This window comes from Physella acuta, unplaced genomic scaffold, assembly GCF_028476545.2.
Source record: "Physella acuta isolate Inbredline_101_S28 unplaced genomic scaffold, ASM2847654v3 ptg001126l, whole genome shotgun sequence".
NCBI lineage: Eukaryota > Metazoa > Mollusca > Gastropoda > Physidae > Physella > Physella acuta.
Genome location: NW_026732643.1, coordinates 780,669 through 798,879, shown reverse-complemented (window position 1 = coordinate 798,879; position 18,211 = coordinate 780,669). Strand labels below are relative to the sequence as shown.

Below are 18,211 nucleotides of genomic sequence, written 5' to 3'. Positions count from 1 at the left end.
ATTCAAAAAAAAAAAAAAAAAAAAAAAAAAACCAACCAACAAACAACTGATTGTTGTTTCTCATTGCAACAATATTCAGTAACTTAACAGATTTTGTGAGTGTCGTAGAATATTTATAATTTACTTAGTAATCTATTTTCCGCAAATGTAAAGTGTTTACAAAAATAAATATAAAATTGTTATAAAATAATAAACCCACGATGAACGTTTTTATTTTAATGATTTTTACACACGAATCAATCAATACTTTATGCAGAATGCAGAATATTGGATTAAATAATCTTCCTATTATTAATCCTGATGTGTGCTAAAATGACTAGACCTATGCAAGTTCTCACTTCTAATTTTTTTTTTAAATTAAAGCGTCACTCTCTTAGTAATGTGGCCGGCGATTACGAGCATCGTTTTTACATTGTTAGCGCAAGGCCTATAAAGGCTGCTTAAAATATCTACGGGTGGATGCGTAATTTACGCGTGTAGAGGTTTCGAAATAATGTACACACCTTGGCAGTGTTTCTTCCAGGCATCTCTTCGGGGGGGGGGAGTATATCGACCCCCACCAATGAAATGGAGTTTATATAGAACATATATAATTTTAACAATGTCCGGAAATTTTTAGACCCCCCCCCTCCGAAAATTTCAAGTGGCCGCCCAACCCGGGAAAAAAAGTCTGGAAGAAACACTGCACCTCGGTAGCTTGTTAATCTTTTTATTTAAAACTGGATCAATCATAAACCCATTTGTCAGGATATGACTGATGTTTGCTTTAATTGATTATTCTGGTAATAAATGCGAGAAAAGCAAAAAAAAATAATATAATATTATAATCAGGATATTATCAAGCTTGGTTCACGCTGTTCAAATAAACCATCAAATAGCAAAAAATTAAAGCCCCCCCCCCCCCCACACACACACACTTTGCAGTTCAGCTGATTCCAGTTCGCTATTCTTTAAACTCACACCATATACTCATCTCTTTCCTCACATTAAACTGTCACAGTAAATTCAGCACCCGCCCTTCACTAAACTCCTTTTGCACACGTTTGCACTTGCCTAATTTACAATATATATATATATATATATATATATATATATATATATATATATATATATATATATATATATATATATATATATATATATATATATATCAAAGTATGTTGCGGCGGGTTGGCGGACCGGTTCTTCTCTCAGTGTTAAAATGTTTATCTACTCACATATTTATCGATCCGCTTCAAATCCTTCAGATTTACGTTGCTTAAAAACGTCATCTCCCCATCTTGGAAAATGTTGGTGAGTGGTTATTACCGATCACTGATTCTTACGGGTATTTATTTTATTGTGATACAATCCAGGTAGAAAAAAGTTAAATCAGTAAATAAAGGCTTGTAGTCCTTTAATGTCTTAATTTGGACATTTTGTATAAATCTATACTGCAGCTTGAAATAAGCTTTTAATTTTTCTGCCCCCTTTAGATGTTTCCATTGGGTCATCGCAGGCCCCCCCCCCCTTCCACCCAGCTATTAAACTGGATCGAAGCTATGAATTGTTATGAACTGAGAGCTTGAGAGCCGACCACTGACGTTGAAAAGAGAATTTTCGTTTAGAATTATGATCGGGTTTTAATTTTAAATTAAAGCAAATATTTTTTAGATTTGAAATGTAACCTACTTTCTAATTGCTTTTTAGAACTAAAATATCAACATACTTTTTTAATTTGTAAAATTCAGAATTAATAAAATGTAGAAAACAATACAAGCGTAAAAAGATTTATATAGGCCTATCAGCTTTTAAATGCACAAAAAATTAGGGACTTAAACTTTCTTCCTTTAGTAAAACTAGTAAAAGCATTGGTCGCTCAGAAAATCTCTTTCACATACTGGCCATCAATACTTTTACAAGGTAGTTGAATTTCTTATTTTCAATTAAATAAATGTTTATTTATTATTATGAATTTTTTTTATACTGGTTTTATTTTCTAGTACTTGAACTTAAAGTTAAACCTACTCACTGAAACCCTACGCATCTGCTGAGTAGATATAGATCTATATAAGTTACATAATAAATGGTGAATACTGATCATAACTAATTAAAGACAAACAATTATCTGAAAGACACAGGTTTTATTTTCAAAAAATTAATTTTGGGTGGCTTACATACACTTGTTGTTTATTTCTTCATAAAGGCCCATATTTTGAAGAGGTTCTTCAGTTGTTTTTTTGTTTTTCGTTTACTATATTTAGAATCAAGTTAAGGAAATGAATATTCATGTGACCTCAGACCTAGATCTAGTGCTATTTTCATTATAAAGTTGTAGGAAGAGGAAGTTGGATTCAGTCGGTATCTCATCACGTTACTCTTGCTTGTGTAGGAGAGGATTTTTTTTCACAATGGGTGCTAAAGTCTCTAGAACTGACTTCGAATGGGCCTACACAGAAGAACCACACGCCTCAAGAAGAAAAGAGATGTTAGGTAGGCCACTAGGTTCTAGTTAATTGATAATTATTAGACTAAAAATTAACTAATTACTAATTACTTTATTAGGCTACTAATTAAAAATTATATAATTACTTAAATTAGGGCCTACTAAATTAATTTAGAATCTAGAACTTGAAACTTAAAATAAAAGGTAGGAACCTGAAAGCAAGTGTGATAATAAATTTAATATAATAAATTAACTAGACTCTCTCTACGGAGACTACTGTGATCTTACCTACTTGCATACTTTCACTACTACTTACTAAATTACTTTGATTTAGAATAGCTAGATATCTACATTTATTTCTACACTACACCTTTCGCCTTTCATGTTTTGGGTTATAACCTTTCCTGTAAGTAGTGTCATTACTCCTGAGGCCTATAGTATAGTATTTAATTTAGGGCAATTTAGGCCTACTTAATAATATAAATATGTAGGGTATTTAGTAAAAAAAAAAAGGACCTATAAGCCGCCTATAAACTATAAGCCTATATCTATAAACTATAAAAGATAAAACTATAGGCCTATAATTAATATACTATATTTCTTAACTATCTACTATCTAGGCCTATATATTTATTTAATGTTTAGTATTTTACTTCTTAGTAATATAAAATTATTAAGCCTGTCAACCTTCAGTAATATTCAGTAACTTATTAACTATTAATTAACTCATCTTGGCATGTGTCATTGTATTAATTTTAGGCATGTTTTCAATTTGGGCCATATAAACTACAGAGTTAATTAATATTATAAATATTTTCCTTCTAAATAATGTCATTACCTGATGTTCCCATAGCATTTTATCCATTGAACTGACCTAGGTAACTAAAAAAATTATTAAAAAATACTTTCAAAACCAAACAATAGTTTTCCTAGTGCCTCTTGCCAGATACTGGTAGAAAAATCATTATATTCTGAATTTCTCTAAGGTGCTATGCTTTGATTCAGAATCTATATATATAATTCTCTTCGGGGATCAGTTAGAAAACAAGCTGCAAGCGCGCCTTTGCAGTCCCCTCTCTTCCTCTCTATCACATCACTACCACCCCCACCCCACCCCCACATGATCTGGTGAGCGGTGTTCACTCTGTTTACATTTTACAATCATAGAGACGGGTTTGGTGACGGCTATTAGGGGCAGATAATTTAGTTTGAAACGATTTTAAACTTAGAGGAGGTAACTAAGAGGAGGCTGCTTTCACGTGGGGGGGGGGGGGGGTTAGTGTTTTTAAGCAAATATTTTCAATGGCAGCATTGGTACTGTCGAATTCACAAATTATAAATTACTGAAAAGTAGAAAAAAAAAACAACTAAATAGCGGCATATGATACGCAGCGGGTCAGCTCGTAATAGTAATATTACTTGTACATCAACAAAATAAAATACTAGCAGTTTTTTAGTAGACCTTTAGTTAGGAACCTATAGATCTATATTAATTTTGTTTATTCAATGCTAAGATGTATTAATGAACCCATGTATTCATAGCATGTATGAAATATACTGTAATATACAGCTTTACTTTTTTCAGTTATTTTCAGCCATTAAATTCAATAATAATTTAGCTAGGCCTATAATTACATTATTTTTTTTATTTTTTTCAGCAAAGTATCCTGAAATGAAAAAGCTGATGGGAATTGATGCAAAATTCAAGTACATAGTAACTGTAATGGTCATCTTTCAGTTTTTAGCATGCTATGCTATGAAAGACCATTCCTGGATGACAATTTTAATCTTTGCATATATTTTTGGTGGAACAATCAATCACTCTTTGACTTTAGCAATTCATGAAATTTCCCACAACTTAGCATTTGGACATGGTCGTCCATTGGCCAACAGATTTTTCGGCTTCTTTGTGAATCTTCCTATTGCTGTGCCCATGTCTATATCTTTTAAGAAATACCACTTAGATCATCATCGTTACCAGGGGGATGAACAAAAAGATGTGGACATACCTTCAAGTTTTGAAACAAGATTTTTTACTCGCACACTCCATAAATTTATTTGGGTACTTTTGCAACCATGGTTTTATTCTATCCGCCCATTTGTAATTAACCCTAAGCCCATGGGTTTCCTTGAGTTGACCAATATTGTGATTCAGTTTGTCTTCGACTTTTTACTCTTTTATTTCATTGGTTTCAAATCTTTGGCATATTTGGTGTTGGGCAGTTTTATGGCCACTGGATTCCATCCCATGGCTGGACATTTCATCTCTGAACACTACATGTTTGTTAAAGGCTATGAAACATACTCATATTATGGTCCATTGAATTGGTTGACTTGGAATGTTGGATACCACAATGAACATCATGATTTCCCAAGCATTCCTGGCTCTCGATTACCAGAGGTAAATATTATATATATATATATAGTTATATCACATTCAGCCTATATTTATTTATCTTATTATTCTTAACAGTTTATGATACTGATGTATCTTATATCACTTTATGCCTTTATTTAAGTTTCATTTTTCTTTAATTACTATATTGCTTATAACACTTGTAACTTGGTAGGTCAGAAAAATTGCTCCTGAATACTACAAAAACCTGCCTTGTCATCATTCATGGGTGAAGGTAATCTGGGATTTCATCTTTGACCCTGAAATTGGACCTTACTCTCGTGTCAAACGAAGAGTGGAAAAACCCGAAGAGGGAGAGAACCACATGAAGGTGTCTGAAGGTGCTCCTCATACCAATGGCAATGGTGTGAAATATGGAAATGGAATAAAATAATGTATCTTTTTCATGTGTGTGCACCTACAATATACTTCGTGGTACGTGAACCTACAATAATATTAAGTTAAAACCTTTCAAGTAACTTTTGTACTGACCATAATCTAGAAAAAAATTATGACTATTGTAACCTGGGAAGCTAGTGGCCAATTTGTGTGAGAACAATATCTATTGTCTGTATATGTACATGATTAAGAATATTACATTTACATTATATAGTACTTAATGATACATTGTTAATGGAATTATTTGTTCTGCTCACAATATTTGGTTTTCTTAAAACACCTTCAGATTTTTAAAAATCAGATAAACTGGAAAAGTGTGTGACAGAATTACTTTTGGAGTAATGCAAAGCATCTAATTTACAAACGTTAAAGATCAATAAAATTTTGAAAATTGTAAGTCATCTGCTGCTCATGTCTATGTCCAAGATCAGCAAACGTCACATAATTCTATGGCCATAGTTATCTTATTGCAGTTCTGAGCTGCCTAGTTTTCATCATTGGAAACTTAATATTTGATGATGTTTTTAAATACTTCTAAAATATTTTACTTTTTATAATCTCTACTTATCTATATGATCTACTTTATTATTTTGGCTGATTGCTACTTCAGTACAGTTTTACTTTTAAAATAGAAAATTTAGGCACATACATTGCTTGATTGCTTTCAAGTAATGAAAAAAGTTTTTTACTTAAGATAATTTATTCCTTACTTTCTGCTAGTATTCTCACATACTGAACTGTACTGTATATCACTGTTGGTTGGTTTTTAATTTAACTTAATATCAGTATTGAAAAATACACTGGAGGCTGTAAGTATATACATATTTAAGGTTTTGTAAACTATTTTGTTCATTTTTATTTCAAACGCTGTCTAACTTGTAACGTTCATTGCTACCTGTGTTCTTCCAAAATTGATCATTTATTTATTAGGTATACTTTAATACTATTTTGAAACAGTTTCCACTTAATCATTATATATATATACATATTATATGTAGATATATATATCCTATGATAACTGAAACACTCAGAAATGAAAGCTACAGGCTTAGTAATTCTCTTAACTGTTGTTGTCTTAGTGAATTATTTTTCTATGGGTTGTCCATTATTTTAAAATGTTAAGAAAAACCCCGAGAAAATTTCTAACATCAAAATGTTTGTCTTCCACACCAACTCTTGCCGGCACCAGCTCCATGTGACTGGGTCTGATAGGGAAATGTACCCAGATAAAAATGTCTGCTTGCTGTATTTAAACACCACAACAACACACTTTTGTAACTGGAGTGTAACACTACCATTGGCAAGAATTGATTTCTGACATTTACAATATTTCAAGTGATGTGAAAACTATTTTAGAATGTGAGTTATCAAAATGATCAGAATTCATTCATGGTCATTTTTATGTGAATGTGTATGACTGCTTTTTTAATTGTCATTGTACAATGCATATTTTTATGTTTTTGAAAGACATACTAGTACATGAAATAGCTGTTAAAGTGTAGCATCCCCTGCTATTTGAATGCTGTCACAGTGCTCCCGGCCATTGGAATGCTTGAACAACTTTATTGTGATTTACATTGATATGAAATTGTGCTGAAAGTAGTTTATTAATACTTAACAGGGTAAAACACTGCAGTATTAATTTATTTAACTCTATAGTCTGATAGTAATACCCACATCTTATAATGATCAATTATTTAACACAATAGTCTGATGGTAACACCCACTTCTTATAATGATCAATTATTTAACAATAGTCTGATGGTAACACCCACTTCTTATAATGATCAATTATTTAACACAATAGTCTGATGGTAACACCCACTTCTTATAATGATCAATTATTTAACACAATAGTCTGATGGTAACACCCACATCTTATAATGATGTAACTGATTACTGGCAAGGCCATCATGTCCTTGATGTCTAGTCCTACCTAGTTGATTTGGAAGAAAACAACACATAATTTTCCCTGTGAATGTAAACAAACTAGGTGTCTCAAGTTTTATATGATTCTTCAGTATTGGACAACTGTGATGACTAACCCACTTAAGTTTATTGAATTCAGTTTTTTAACAGTCTATGTGTGATTTTTAAATTCAGTGTTTTTTGTTCCAGGATTTTTATTTCACATTAATTATAAATAGTCAGTCATTACTCATTGGCTAGCATGTAATTGTGTTGTAGAAATGTTACTCAAGAAATATCAAGTATGAAATGATAAGTTAATTTGATGCTTCAGTTGTATGTCATCAGTTAATGAGCAGTTTCTGTATTAGTTGGTTATCATAGAACAGACCTGTTTCCTTATATTTGATTTTTGTTTCATTTAGTCTCAGCACTCACTGTATGTATAAGACATACATTTTACATCAAATTGTTAATCTGGTGTTGATTTGAGGTGCAACACAAGTTTGTTTTTTTTTTTGTTTTTTTTTTTACTTACAGTGGCACAAATAATACATTAATTTGAACTGGTCTTAAAATATTTTGTTTTTTTAAATTATCATCCTAATGCTGTTAGCTCCATAAAAATTATATTTTTAAAATATTTGAAAGTAAAAATCTTTTTAATTATAATTTGAGCTTTAATTTATAAATGTATTTCATTTAACTGTATAAAAACATGTTTTGAATTTTTTTTACAAGTACATAGTTGGACTGCATATTTAAGATTTGAATCTTGTTCTGTGTATATATGGTTGTACCTGTTTATTGAAGCAGAACCTTCCTTGTATTTGAGCTGCTAGTCATGCATACTTTGTATTCATTTTTTTTTTTACTTTCATTTAGTACTTGTCTGCCAAGTACAAGCTGAGTTTTTACTTAAGTAGCATTGCTTCTAGGTGTTGGAGATTTTTTTCTGTGAATTATCTGCTGGATCAATGTGATTTTTTTTTTAAACTGCTTCAAGTCAACTGTGTATGTGTACATTGGTTTATTCAGGCAGATAGCCTGGAGTTTACGGGATGTTTTACTCAACAACTTTCTAGTTAAAACATTTCTGCCATGTCTCAGTAATATAAAGATAAATAATCAAGTAAAGAAGTCTTGTGTAATCCAGTCAATTTGTAACCATTGCACTAACAAAGCAAATGCTGTGCTTACAGGAATACTCATACAAAAATGGCCGTTCTTATTGACCTGTTGGATAACTAGTTTAGTTTGAGATGGACCGGTTGGGTAACTAGTTTAGTTTGAGATGGACCGGTTGGGTAAACTAGTTTAGTTTGAGATGGACCGGTTGGGTTACTAGTTTAGTTTGAGATGGACCGGTTGGGTAACTAGTTTAGTTTGAGATGGACCGGTTGGGTAAACTAGTTTAGTTTGAGATGGACTGGTTGGGTAACTAGTTTAGTTTGAGATGGACCGGTTGGGTAACTAGTTTAGTTTGAGATGGACCGGTTGGGTAACTAGTTTAGTTTGAGATGGACTGGTTGGGTTACTAGTTTAGTTTGAGATGGACCGGTTGGGTAACTAGTTTAGTTTGAGATGGACCGGTTGGGTTACTAGTTTAGTTTGAGATGGACTGGTTGGGTAACTAGTTAGAGATAGACAGGTCAATAATGAACATTTTATTCAGAGATTTTCTGCCATGTTAACTTCACTCACTGTTTAAGCTAACATGTTTCTTGCTGACACTGTCAACTATTTGAATAAAACAAGCATTGTTTTCTTGCTCACTAGACTTGTGTTTGTATTCATGTAGTCTTACACACAGACCCTTCAGCCAATGGAAGTAAACAATGTCAAGTTTGATTTGACGTTCTGGCATGTATGGAGTGAGAGAAAAAAACAACAGCCAATAAAACATTGTCGTCAGCCTGCTAAAACCTGTCTTACATGATATTGATTGTCAATCAAGTCTTGACATAGGCTGCCGTGTAATCTAATTGGATCTAAGTACCAGGCTGATATTGTTCAATCTGCCGGGACCAATCCTTGTGTGGGTCCTTACAGTACACAGCTATCCATGTAACAGTACAGGTATCAGGCCGTGAAACAATACTTCCATATAGAGCTGTTACATACCACAGCATGTAACAATATATTTGAAGCCATTACATTATTTACATATCAATCCATGAAACGATCCTAGCATGAGGCCATTACACTTACACAATGTGGCGTGTAATTGTTGTAGCAACTCTTGAAATAATACATGGACACGTTTGTTGTCTTGTGTAACAATTGTCTAGAGCATTCCCCCGCCCCCCCCCCCCCCCACTACGGTTATTATTACCATCTCGAGAATATCATTGTTGCCGGTTAAATAAGAATCCCGTTAATTTTAGAACGATTTTCTATAGAATGGCTAGACAGTCAATCGAATGGCTGCTGTGGGTCCACGGAGAACTAACAATCGTATTTCTTACATTTGTTACATATTCAATAGAACGCCGGTATTGGGAACACAGGGGGCAATCGTATTTCTCACAATCTATAGAATGCCAAAAAGCAAACACGTAAAGTGCAGAACAAACCTATCCTCTCCGAACCATTGTCTAACGGTTATATGAAGCCGAGCCCTAACATTACCTTTGCGTTTTGGTTCCTTTAATGTAAGGATTAGAATTTAATTATAACTTTTTTTTGTAGGGGGGGTATTGACACAAGTTAATTCATCTAGGGATAACGATAATCTGAGGTAATTAAACAAAGGGTGGTGTCTTAATGGGATAACGTTGCTGGTGTCATGGTCTCATATTTTCGCGTCAGTTTCCATACACAATCGCCTGTTCACCCACATTTGTCTACATCGCTGACGTTCAACTTTTCCCCCAAGAATTACTGCATCGTGCCAGTTGCCTGTCTCCATGTCTCTGGCTACATGCTCTGACAGTGTTTCTTCCAGACTTTTTTCTCCGGGGGGGGGGGGGGCACTTGAAATTTTCGGGGAGGGGGGTGCGGACGGCGGACACTGTTAAAAGTATATTTTCTATATAATTTTCATTTCGTACGGGGGTGGGGGGTCGGTAGACTTTCTTCAGGGGGGGGGGGGGCTCAGCCGAACAGATGCTTGGAAGAAACTCTGCATGCTCATTACATGGCTCACTCAATTGATTCTGAAATAGATTCCCCGTTCATTTCTAAAAGTAACTAGTTGATGTGTGTCTCACAAAGACATGAACTGGTTGATGTGTGTCTCACAAAGACGCGTCTCACAAAGACATGAACTGGTTGATGTATTGTCTCACAAAGACATGAACTGGTTGATGTGTGTCTCACAAAGACGTGTCTCACAAAGACAAGAACTAGTTGATGTGTGTCTCACAAAGACGCGTCTCACAAAGACATGAACTGGTTGATGTATTGTCTCACAAAGACATGAACTAGTTGATGTGTGTCTCACAAAGACATGAACTAGTTGATGTGTGTCTCACAAAGACGTGAACTAGTTGATGTGTGTCTCACAAAGACGCGTCTCACAAAGACATGAACTGGTTGATGTATTGTCTCACAAAGACATGAACTGGTTGATGTGTGTCTCACAAAGACGCGTCTCACAAAGACATGAACTGGTTGATGTATTGTCTCACAAAGACATGAACTAGTTGATGTGTGTCTCACAAAGACATGAACTAGTTGATGTGTGTCTCACAAAGACGTGAACTAGTTGATGTGTGTCTCACAAAGACGTGAACTAGTTGATGTGTGTATGAACTGGTTGATGTATTGTCTCACAAAGACGTGAACTAGTTGATGTGTGTCTTACAAAGACATGAACTAATTGATGTGTGTATCACAAAGACATGAACTAGTTGAAGTGTGTCTCACAAAGACATGAACTAGTTGAAGTGTGTCTCACAAAGACATGAACTAGTTGAAGTGTGTATGAACTGGTTGATGTATTGTCTCACAAAGACGTGAACTAGTTGATGTGTGTTTCACAAAGACATGAACTAGTTGATGTGTGTCTCACAAAGACATGAACTAGTTGAAGTGTGTCTCACAAAGACGTGAACTAGTTGAAGTGTGTCTCACAAAGACATGAACTAGTTGAAGTGTGTCTCACAAAGACATGAACTAGTTGAAGTGTGTCTCACAAAGACATGAACTAGTTGATGTGTGTCTCACAAAGACAAGAACTAGTTGATGTGTGTCTCACAAAGACGTGAACTAGTTGATGTGTGTATGAACTGGTTGATGTATTGTCTCACAAAGACGTGAACTAGTTGATGTGTGTCTTACAAAGACATGAACTAATTGATGTGTGTCTCACAAAGACATGAACTAGTTGAAGTGTGTCTCACAAAGACACGAACTAGTTGAAGTGTGTATGAACTGGTTGATGTATTGTCTCACAAAGACGTGAACTAGTTGATGTGTGTCTCACAAAGACATGAACTTATTGATATGTGTCTCACAAAGACATGAACTAGTTGATGTGTGTCTCACAAAGACGTGTCTCACAAAGACATGAACTTATTGATATGTGTCTCACAAAGACATGAACTAGTTGATGTGTGTCTCACAAAGACGCGTCTCACAAAGACATGAACTGGTTGATGTATTGTCTCACAAAGACATGAACTAGTTGATGTGTGTCTCACAAAGACATGAACTAGTTGAAGTGTGTCTCACAAAGACGTGAACTAGTTGATGTGTGTCTCACAAAGACAAGAACTAGTTGATGTGTGTCTCACAAAGACGTGAACTAGTTGATGTGTATCTCACAAAGACGTGAACTAGTTGATGTGTGTCTCACAAAGACGTGAACTAGTTGATGTGTGTCTCACAAAGACAAGAACTAGTTGATGTGTGTCTCACAAAGACGTGAACTAGTTGATGTGGGTCTCACAAAGACATGAACTAGTTGATGTGTGTCTCACAAAGACGTGTCTCACAAAGACGTGAACTAGTTGATGTGTGTCTCACAAAGACAAACTAGAAACGTGAACTAGTTGATCTGTTGCACTACAAGTCTTGGTGAGCTGAATGCCTGCAGAACGAATCAGAAGCACGCCGCGAGATAATCCTTTAATCCCTGGACTTGGGTAGAAGATTACAGCCAACCGAGACAAAGAAACATGAGTCAGCAGTTTAAAACCGTTTCTCAGATACTTGAGATGTTAATTAGGCAACTCCAGACAACGACAATACAATTTTGTTACAGCTTCAATCAGTTCAATCATTTGTATAAAGAAGGTAGTTTTTGTATTCCAACAAGGAAGTGTTTGCAAACAAGTTCAGACCTTGTTGGCTTACAACAGACAAGTATTTAACGAGCTTCTGTACCGATACGACAGGCTGTAGGATTGGCGACGATGCGCATGGGTCGTTTTAGTTTTGTTTACAATTTCACAGAAATTTATCTAAAAAAAACCTTATTACTATTACGTGGATAAAAACGTAATTGGAATTTTTAAAAGTACAACGCTACAGCGTGCAAGAAACTTTTTCATGCGACAACAGCTACCTTACTGTCACATCTTGACAACAGCTACCTTACTGTTCATCTGGACAACAGCTACCTTACTGTCCCATCTTGACAACAGCTACCTTACTGTCACATCTGGACAACAGCTACCTTACTGTCACATCTGGACAACAGCTACCTTACTGTCACATCTGGACAACAGCTACCTTACTGTCGCATCTGGACAACAGCTACCTTACTGTCACATCTGGACAACAGCTACCTTACTGTCACATCTGGACAACAGCTACCTTACTGTCACATCTGGACAACAGCTACCATACTGTCACATCTGGACAACAGCTACCTTACTGTCACATCTGGACAACAGCTACCTTACTGTCACATCTGGACAACAGCTACCTTACTGTCACATCTGGACAACAGCTACCTTACTGTCACATCTGGACAACAGCTACCTTACTGTCACATCTGGACAACAGCTACCTTACTGTCACATCTGGACAACAGCTACCTTACTGTCACATCTGGACAACAGCTACCTTACTGTCCCATCTTGACAACAGCTACCTTACTGTCACATCTGGACAACAGCTACCTTACTGTCCCATCTGGACAAAAGCTACCTTACTGTCACATCTGGACAACAGCTACCTTACTGTCACATCTGGACAACAGCTACCTTACTGTCCCATCTGGACAACAGCTACCTTACTGTCCCATCTGGACAACAGCTACCTTACTGTCACATCTGGACAACAGCTACCTTACTGTCACATCTGGACAACAGCTACCTTACTGTCACATCTGGACAACAGCTACCTTACTGTCCCATCTGGACAACAGCTACCTTACTGTCACATCTGGAGAACAGCTACCTTACTGTCACATCTGGACAACAGCTACCTTACTGTCACATCTGGACAACAGCTACCTTACTGTCACATCTGGACAACAGCTACCTTACTGTCACATCTGGACAACAGCTACCTTACTGTCACATCTGGACAACAGCTACCTTACTGTCACATCTGGACAACAGCTACCTTACTGTCACATCTGGACAACAGCTACCTTACTGTCACATCTGGACAACAGCTACCTTACTGTCACATCTGGACAACAGCTACCTTACTGTCACATCTGGACAACAGCTACCTTACTGTCACATCTGGACAACAGCTACCTTATGTCCATCTTGACAACAGCTACCTTACTGTCACATCTGGACAACAGCTACCTTACTGTCACATCTGGACAACAGCTACCTTACTGTCACATCTGGACAACAGCTACCTTACTGTCACATCTGGACAACAGCTACCTTACTGTCACATCTTGACAACACCTGCTGTCCCATCTGGACAACAGCTACCTTACTGTCACATCTAGACAACAGCTACCTTACTGTCACATCTAGACAACAGCTACCTTACTGTCACATCTTGACAACACCTGCTGTCCCATCTGGACAACAGCTACCTTACTGTCACATCTGGACAACAGCTACCTTACTGTTCATCTTGACAACAGCTACCTTACTGTCACATCTTGACAACAGCTACCTTACTGTTACATCTTGACAACAGCCACCTTACTGTCACATCTTGACAACAGCTACCTTACTGTCACATCTTGACAACAGCTACCTTCCTGTCCCATCTTGACAACACCTGCTGTCCCATATGTGTAATTTTCCTATATTAATGTGACGTCATGTCAATGTCGTCATGTTCTACCTTCAAGATATGACTAATGTCACTGGTTTAACAATACCTGTATGAAGTGATAAATACAGTGACGTCACTACATCGGGTAACCCAGTGTGTCACCCTTCTGCCAAAACATGTTTGATATAAAAAAAAATAAAGCATTTAGTTGTTAACTCCATCTTGTCCTACGTCGCCTCGTGTGAATTATTTTGTTAAATTTAATCAGATATTAAACTAACGTCAGACTTTCTGTATAAAATTACCGGGCTAGTTGTATTTCGTTTTGTTGTCACCTCCTTGGGTGATGTCACTCGGTGCAGTGCGCAGCCCCGGCCCCCGCCTTGTGGCTCTAAAGGAAAAAATGGGATGCTATTGTGTAGCCTGGCCGAGTACAATGGTTCAAGGAGGGCCCTCTGGCAGATAACCAGATCTAGGAATGAACAGTTTTACTTTAGTTCACCATGGGTCACTAGCCGAGAGCTAGGTCACTGTAACATCGCTGTCTGCGTACTACCGTCCTTCCGTGTGGCAAACAAACACGAACCTGACGCACGCATGACTAGCGCAGTGAGCCCGTGTCGACATGTAAATGGAATGCTAACCAATTCTATTGTTAGCTGAGTTCGCCTTGCTACTGACTGCCTCAGCCTACAGCCGGGCAGTGAGTTGATGTGTTAGTGTACATTAGGGTACAGCATTGAGTTGATGTGTTTGTGTACATTAGGGTACAACAGTGAGTTGATGTGTTTGTGTACATTAGGGTACAACAGTGAGTTGATGTGTTTGTGTACATTAAGGTACAACAGTGAGTTGATGTGTTTGTGTACATTAGGGTACAACAGTGAGTTGATGTGTTTGTGTACATTAGGGTACAACAGTGAGTTGATGTATCGACACGCCTTTGTTTTTGTACATTAGGGTACAACAGTGAGTTGATGTATCGACACGCCTTTGTTTTTGTACATTAAGGTACAACAGTGAGTTGATGTGTTTGTGTACATTAGGGTACAACAGTGAGTTGATGTATCGACACGCCTTTGGTGTGTTTGTGTACATTAGGGTACAACAGTGAGTTGATGTGTTTGTGTACATTAGGGTACAGCATTGAGTTGATGTGTTTGTGTACATTAGGGTACAACAGTGAGTTGATGTGTTTGTGTACATTAGGGTACAACAGTGAGTTGATGTATCGACACGCCTTTGTTTTTGTACATTAGGGTACAACAGTGAGTTGATGTATCGACACGCCTTTGTTTTTGTACATTAAGGTACAACAGTGAGTTGATGTGTTTGTGTACATTAGGGTACAACAGTGAGTTGATGTATCGACACGCCTTTGGTGTGTTTGTGTACATTAGGGTACAACAGTGAGTTGATGTGTTTGTGTACATTAGGGTACAGCATTGAGTTGATGTGTTTGTGTACATTAGGGTACAACAGTGAGTTGATGTGTTTGTGTACATTAGGGTACAACAGTGAGTTGATGTGTTTGTGTGCATTAGTGTACAACAGTGAGTTGATGTGTTTGTGTACATTAGTGTACAACAGTGAGTTGATGTGTTTGTGTACATTAGGGTACAACAGTGAGTTGATGTGTTTGTGTACATTAGGGTACAACAGTGAGTTGATGTGTTTGTGTACATTAGGGTACAACAGTGTGTTGATGTGTTTGTGTACATTAGGGTACAGCATTGAGTTGATGTATCGACACGCCTTTGGTGTGTTTGTGTACATTAGGGTACAGCATTGAGTTGATGTGTTTGTGTACATTAGGGTACAACAGTGATTTGATGTGTTTGTGTACATTAGGGTACAACAGTGAGTTGATTTGTTTGTGTGCATTAGTGTACAACAGTGAGTTGATGTGTTTGTGTACATTAGTGTACAACAGTGAGTTGATGTGTTTGTGTACATTAGGGTACAACAGTGAGTTGATGTGTTTGTGTACATTAGGGTACAACAGTGAGTTGATGTGTTTGTGTACATTAGGGTACAACAGTGAGTTGATGTGCTTGTGTACATTAGGGTACAACAGTGAGTTGATGTGTTTGTGTACATTAGTGTACAACAGTGAGTTGATGTGTCGACACGCCTTTGTTGTGTTTGTGTGTACATTAGGGTACAACTCTACAGTGATAAAGTGTAAACAGAGATGTGGTGAAACTACAATAGGTCGGTCGCCATACACGTTGTCATGGTGACAAGCTGATCATTGATTAGTTGCTTTATTGTCCGTCTGAATAACAATGACGACAGCAGTAAGTGCAATACAAACAGAGTACATGGGATCAACGTCTGACTAATGGCGCCATTTATGAAATTACTTTGTTGATCTCATACAGTGCCACACTACATGTGGTGTAATCAGTGCCACACTACATGTGGTGTAATCAGTGCCACACTACATGTGGTGTAATCAGTGCCACACTACATGTGGTGTAATCAGTGCCACACTACATGTGGTTTCATACAGTGTCACACTATATGCTTGTGACAGTTGTTGTGTGTCATCCATTGCCACACATGTGGTGTCACCCTATAAAATGTGGTCACAGCACAAAGCTAGTACAACCAGTCTGACGACCTAGTCAACAACAAGCTTTTTTTGACGCGGTGCGATCAATCAGGAACTAGCCCTCACAACATGCCTCAATCAGGAACTAACCCTTACAACATGCCTCAATCAGGAACTAACCCTCACATGCCTCAATCAGGAACTAACCCTCACAACATGCCTCAATCAGGAACTAACCACCACAACATGCCTCAATCAGGAACTAACCCTCACATGCCTCAATCAGGAACTAACCCTCACAACATGCCTCAATCAGGAACTAACCCTCACAACATGCCTCAATCAGGAACTAACCCTCACATGCCTCAATCAGGAACTAACCCTCACAACATGCCTCAATCAGGAACTAACCCTCACAACATGCCTCAATCAGGAACTAACCCTCACAACATGCCTCAATCAGGAACTAACCCTCACATGCCTCAATCAGGAACTAACCCTCACAACATGCCTCAATCAGGAACTAACCCTCACAACATGCCTCAATCAGGAACTAACCCTCACATGCCTCAATCAGGAACTAACCCTCACATGCCTCAATCAGGAACTAGCCCTCACAACATGCCTCAATCAGGAACTAATCCTCACAACATGCCTCAATCAGGATCTAGCCCTCACATGCCTCAATCAGGAACTAACCCTCGCAACATGCCTCAATCAGGAACTAACCACCACAACATGCCTCAATCAGGAACTAGCCCTCACAACATGCCTCAATCAGGAACTAACCACCACAACATGCCTCAATCAGGAACTAGCCCCCACAACATGCCTCAATCAGGAACTAACCACCACAACATGCCTCAATCAGGAACTAACCACCACAACATGCCTCAATCAGGAACTAGCCCTCACAACATGCCTCAATCAGGAACTAGCCCTCGCAACATGCCTCAATCAAGATCTAGCCCTCACAACATGCCTCAATCAGGATCTAGCCCTCGCAACATGCCTCAATCAGGAACTAGCCCTCACAACATGCCTCAATCAGGATCTAGCCCTCGCAACATGCCTCAATCAGGAACTAACCCTCGCAACATGCCTCAATCAGGAACTAACCCTCGCAACATGCCTCAATCAGGAACTAACCACCACAACATGCCTCAATCAGGATCTAGCCCTCACATGCCTCAATCAGGAACTAACCCTCGCAACATGCCTCAATCAGGAACTAACCCTCACATGCCTCAATCAGGAACTAACCCTCACAACATGCCTCAATCAGGAACTAGCCCCCACAACATGCCTCAATCAGGAACTAACCCTCACATGCCTCAATCAGGAACTAGCCACCACAACATGCCTCAATCAGGAACTAACCACC

General features: G+C 37.5%; 1 protein-coding gene across 2 annotated transcripts; it reads left to right on the top strand.

The window, feature by feature from the left end:
• Window positions 1-2,286: 2,286 nt before the first annotated feature.
• On the top strand, window positions 2,287-8,902 carry LOC131956079 (sphingolipid delta(4)-desaturase DES1). Of its 2 annotated transcripts, XR_009388931.1 has the most exons (4): window positions 2,287-2,472; window positions 4,084-4,826; window positions 4,996-8,719; window positions 8,779-8,902. XR_009388931.1 is itself a non-coding variant. In XM_059320465.1 (3 exons), the coding sequence occupies exons 1-3, from the start codon at window positions 2,391-2,393 to the stop codon at window positions 5,212-5,214; spliced, it is 1,044 nt and encodes a 347-aa protein (XP_059176448.1). In that variant the 5' UTR covers window positions 2,287-2,390; the 3' UTR covers window positions 5,215-8,902. The 2 variants fall into 2 exon arrangements, 1 of the variants encoding a protein (XP_059176448.1); XM_059320465.1 differs by having other exon boundaries at window positions 4,996-8,902.
• Window positions 8,903-18,211: the final 9,309 nt, after the last annotated feature.

Coding starts and splice junctions, on each gene's coding strand:
- LOC131956079 (XM_059320465.1), top strand. CDS start 2,391: ATGGGTGCTAAAGTCTCTAGAACTGACTTCGAATGGGCCTACACAGAA. Junction 2,473..4,083: donor AAGAAGAAAAGAGATGTTAG/GTAGGCCACTAG, acceptor TATTTTTTTCAG/CAAAGTATCCTGAAATGAAA. Junction 4,827..4,995: donor CTGGCTCTCGATTACCAGAG/GTAAATATTATA, acceptor GTAACTTGGTAG/GTCAGAAAAATTGCTCCTGA.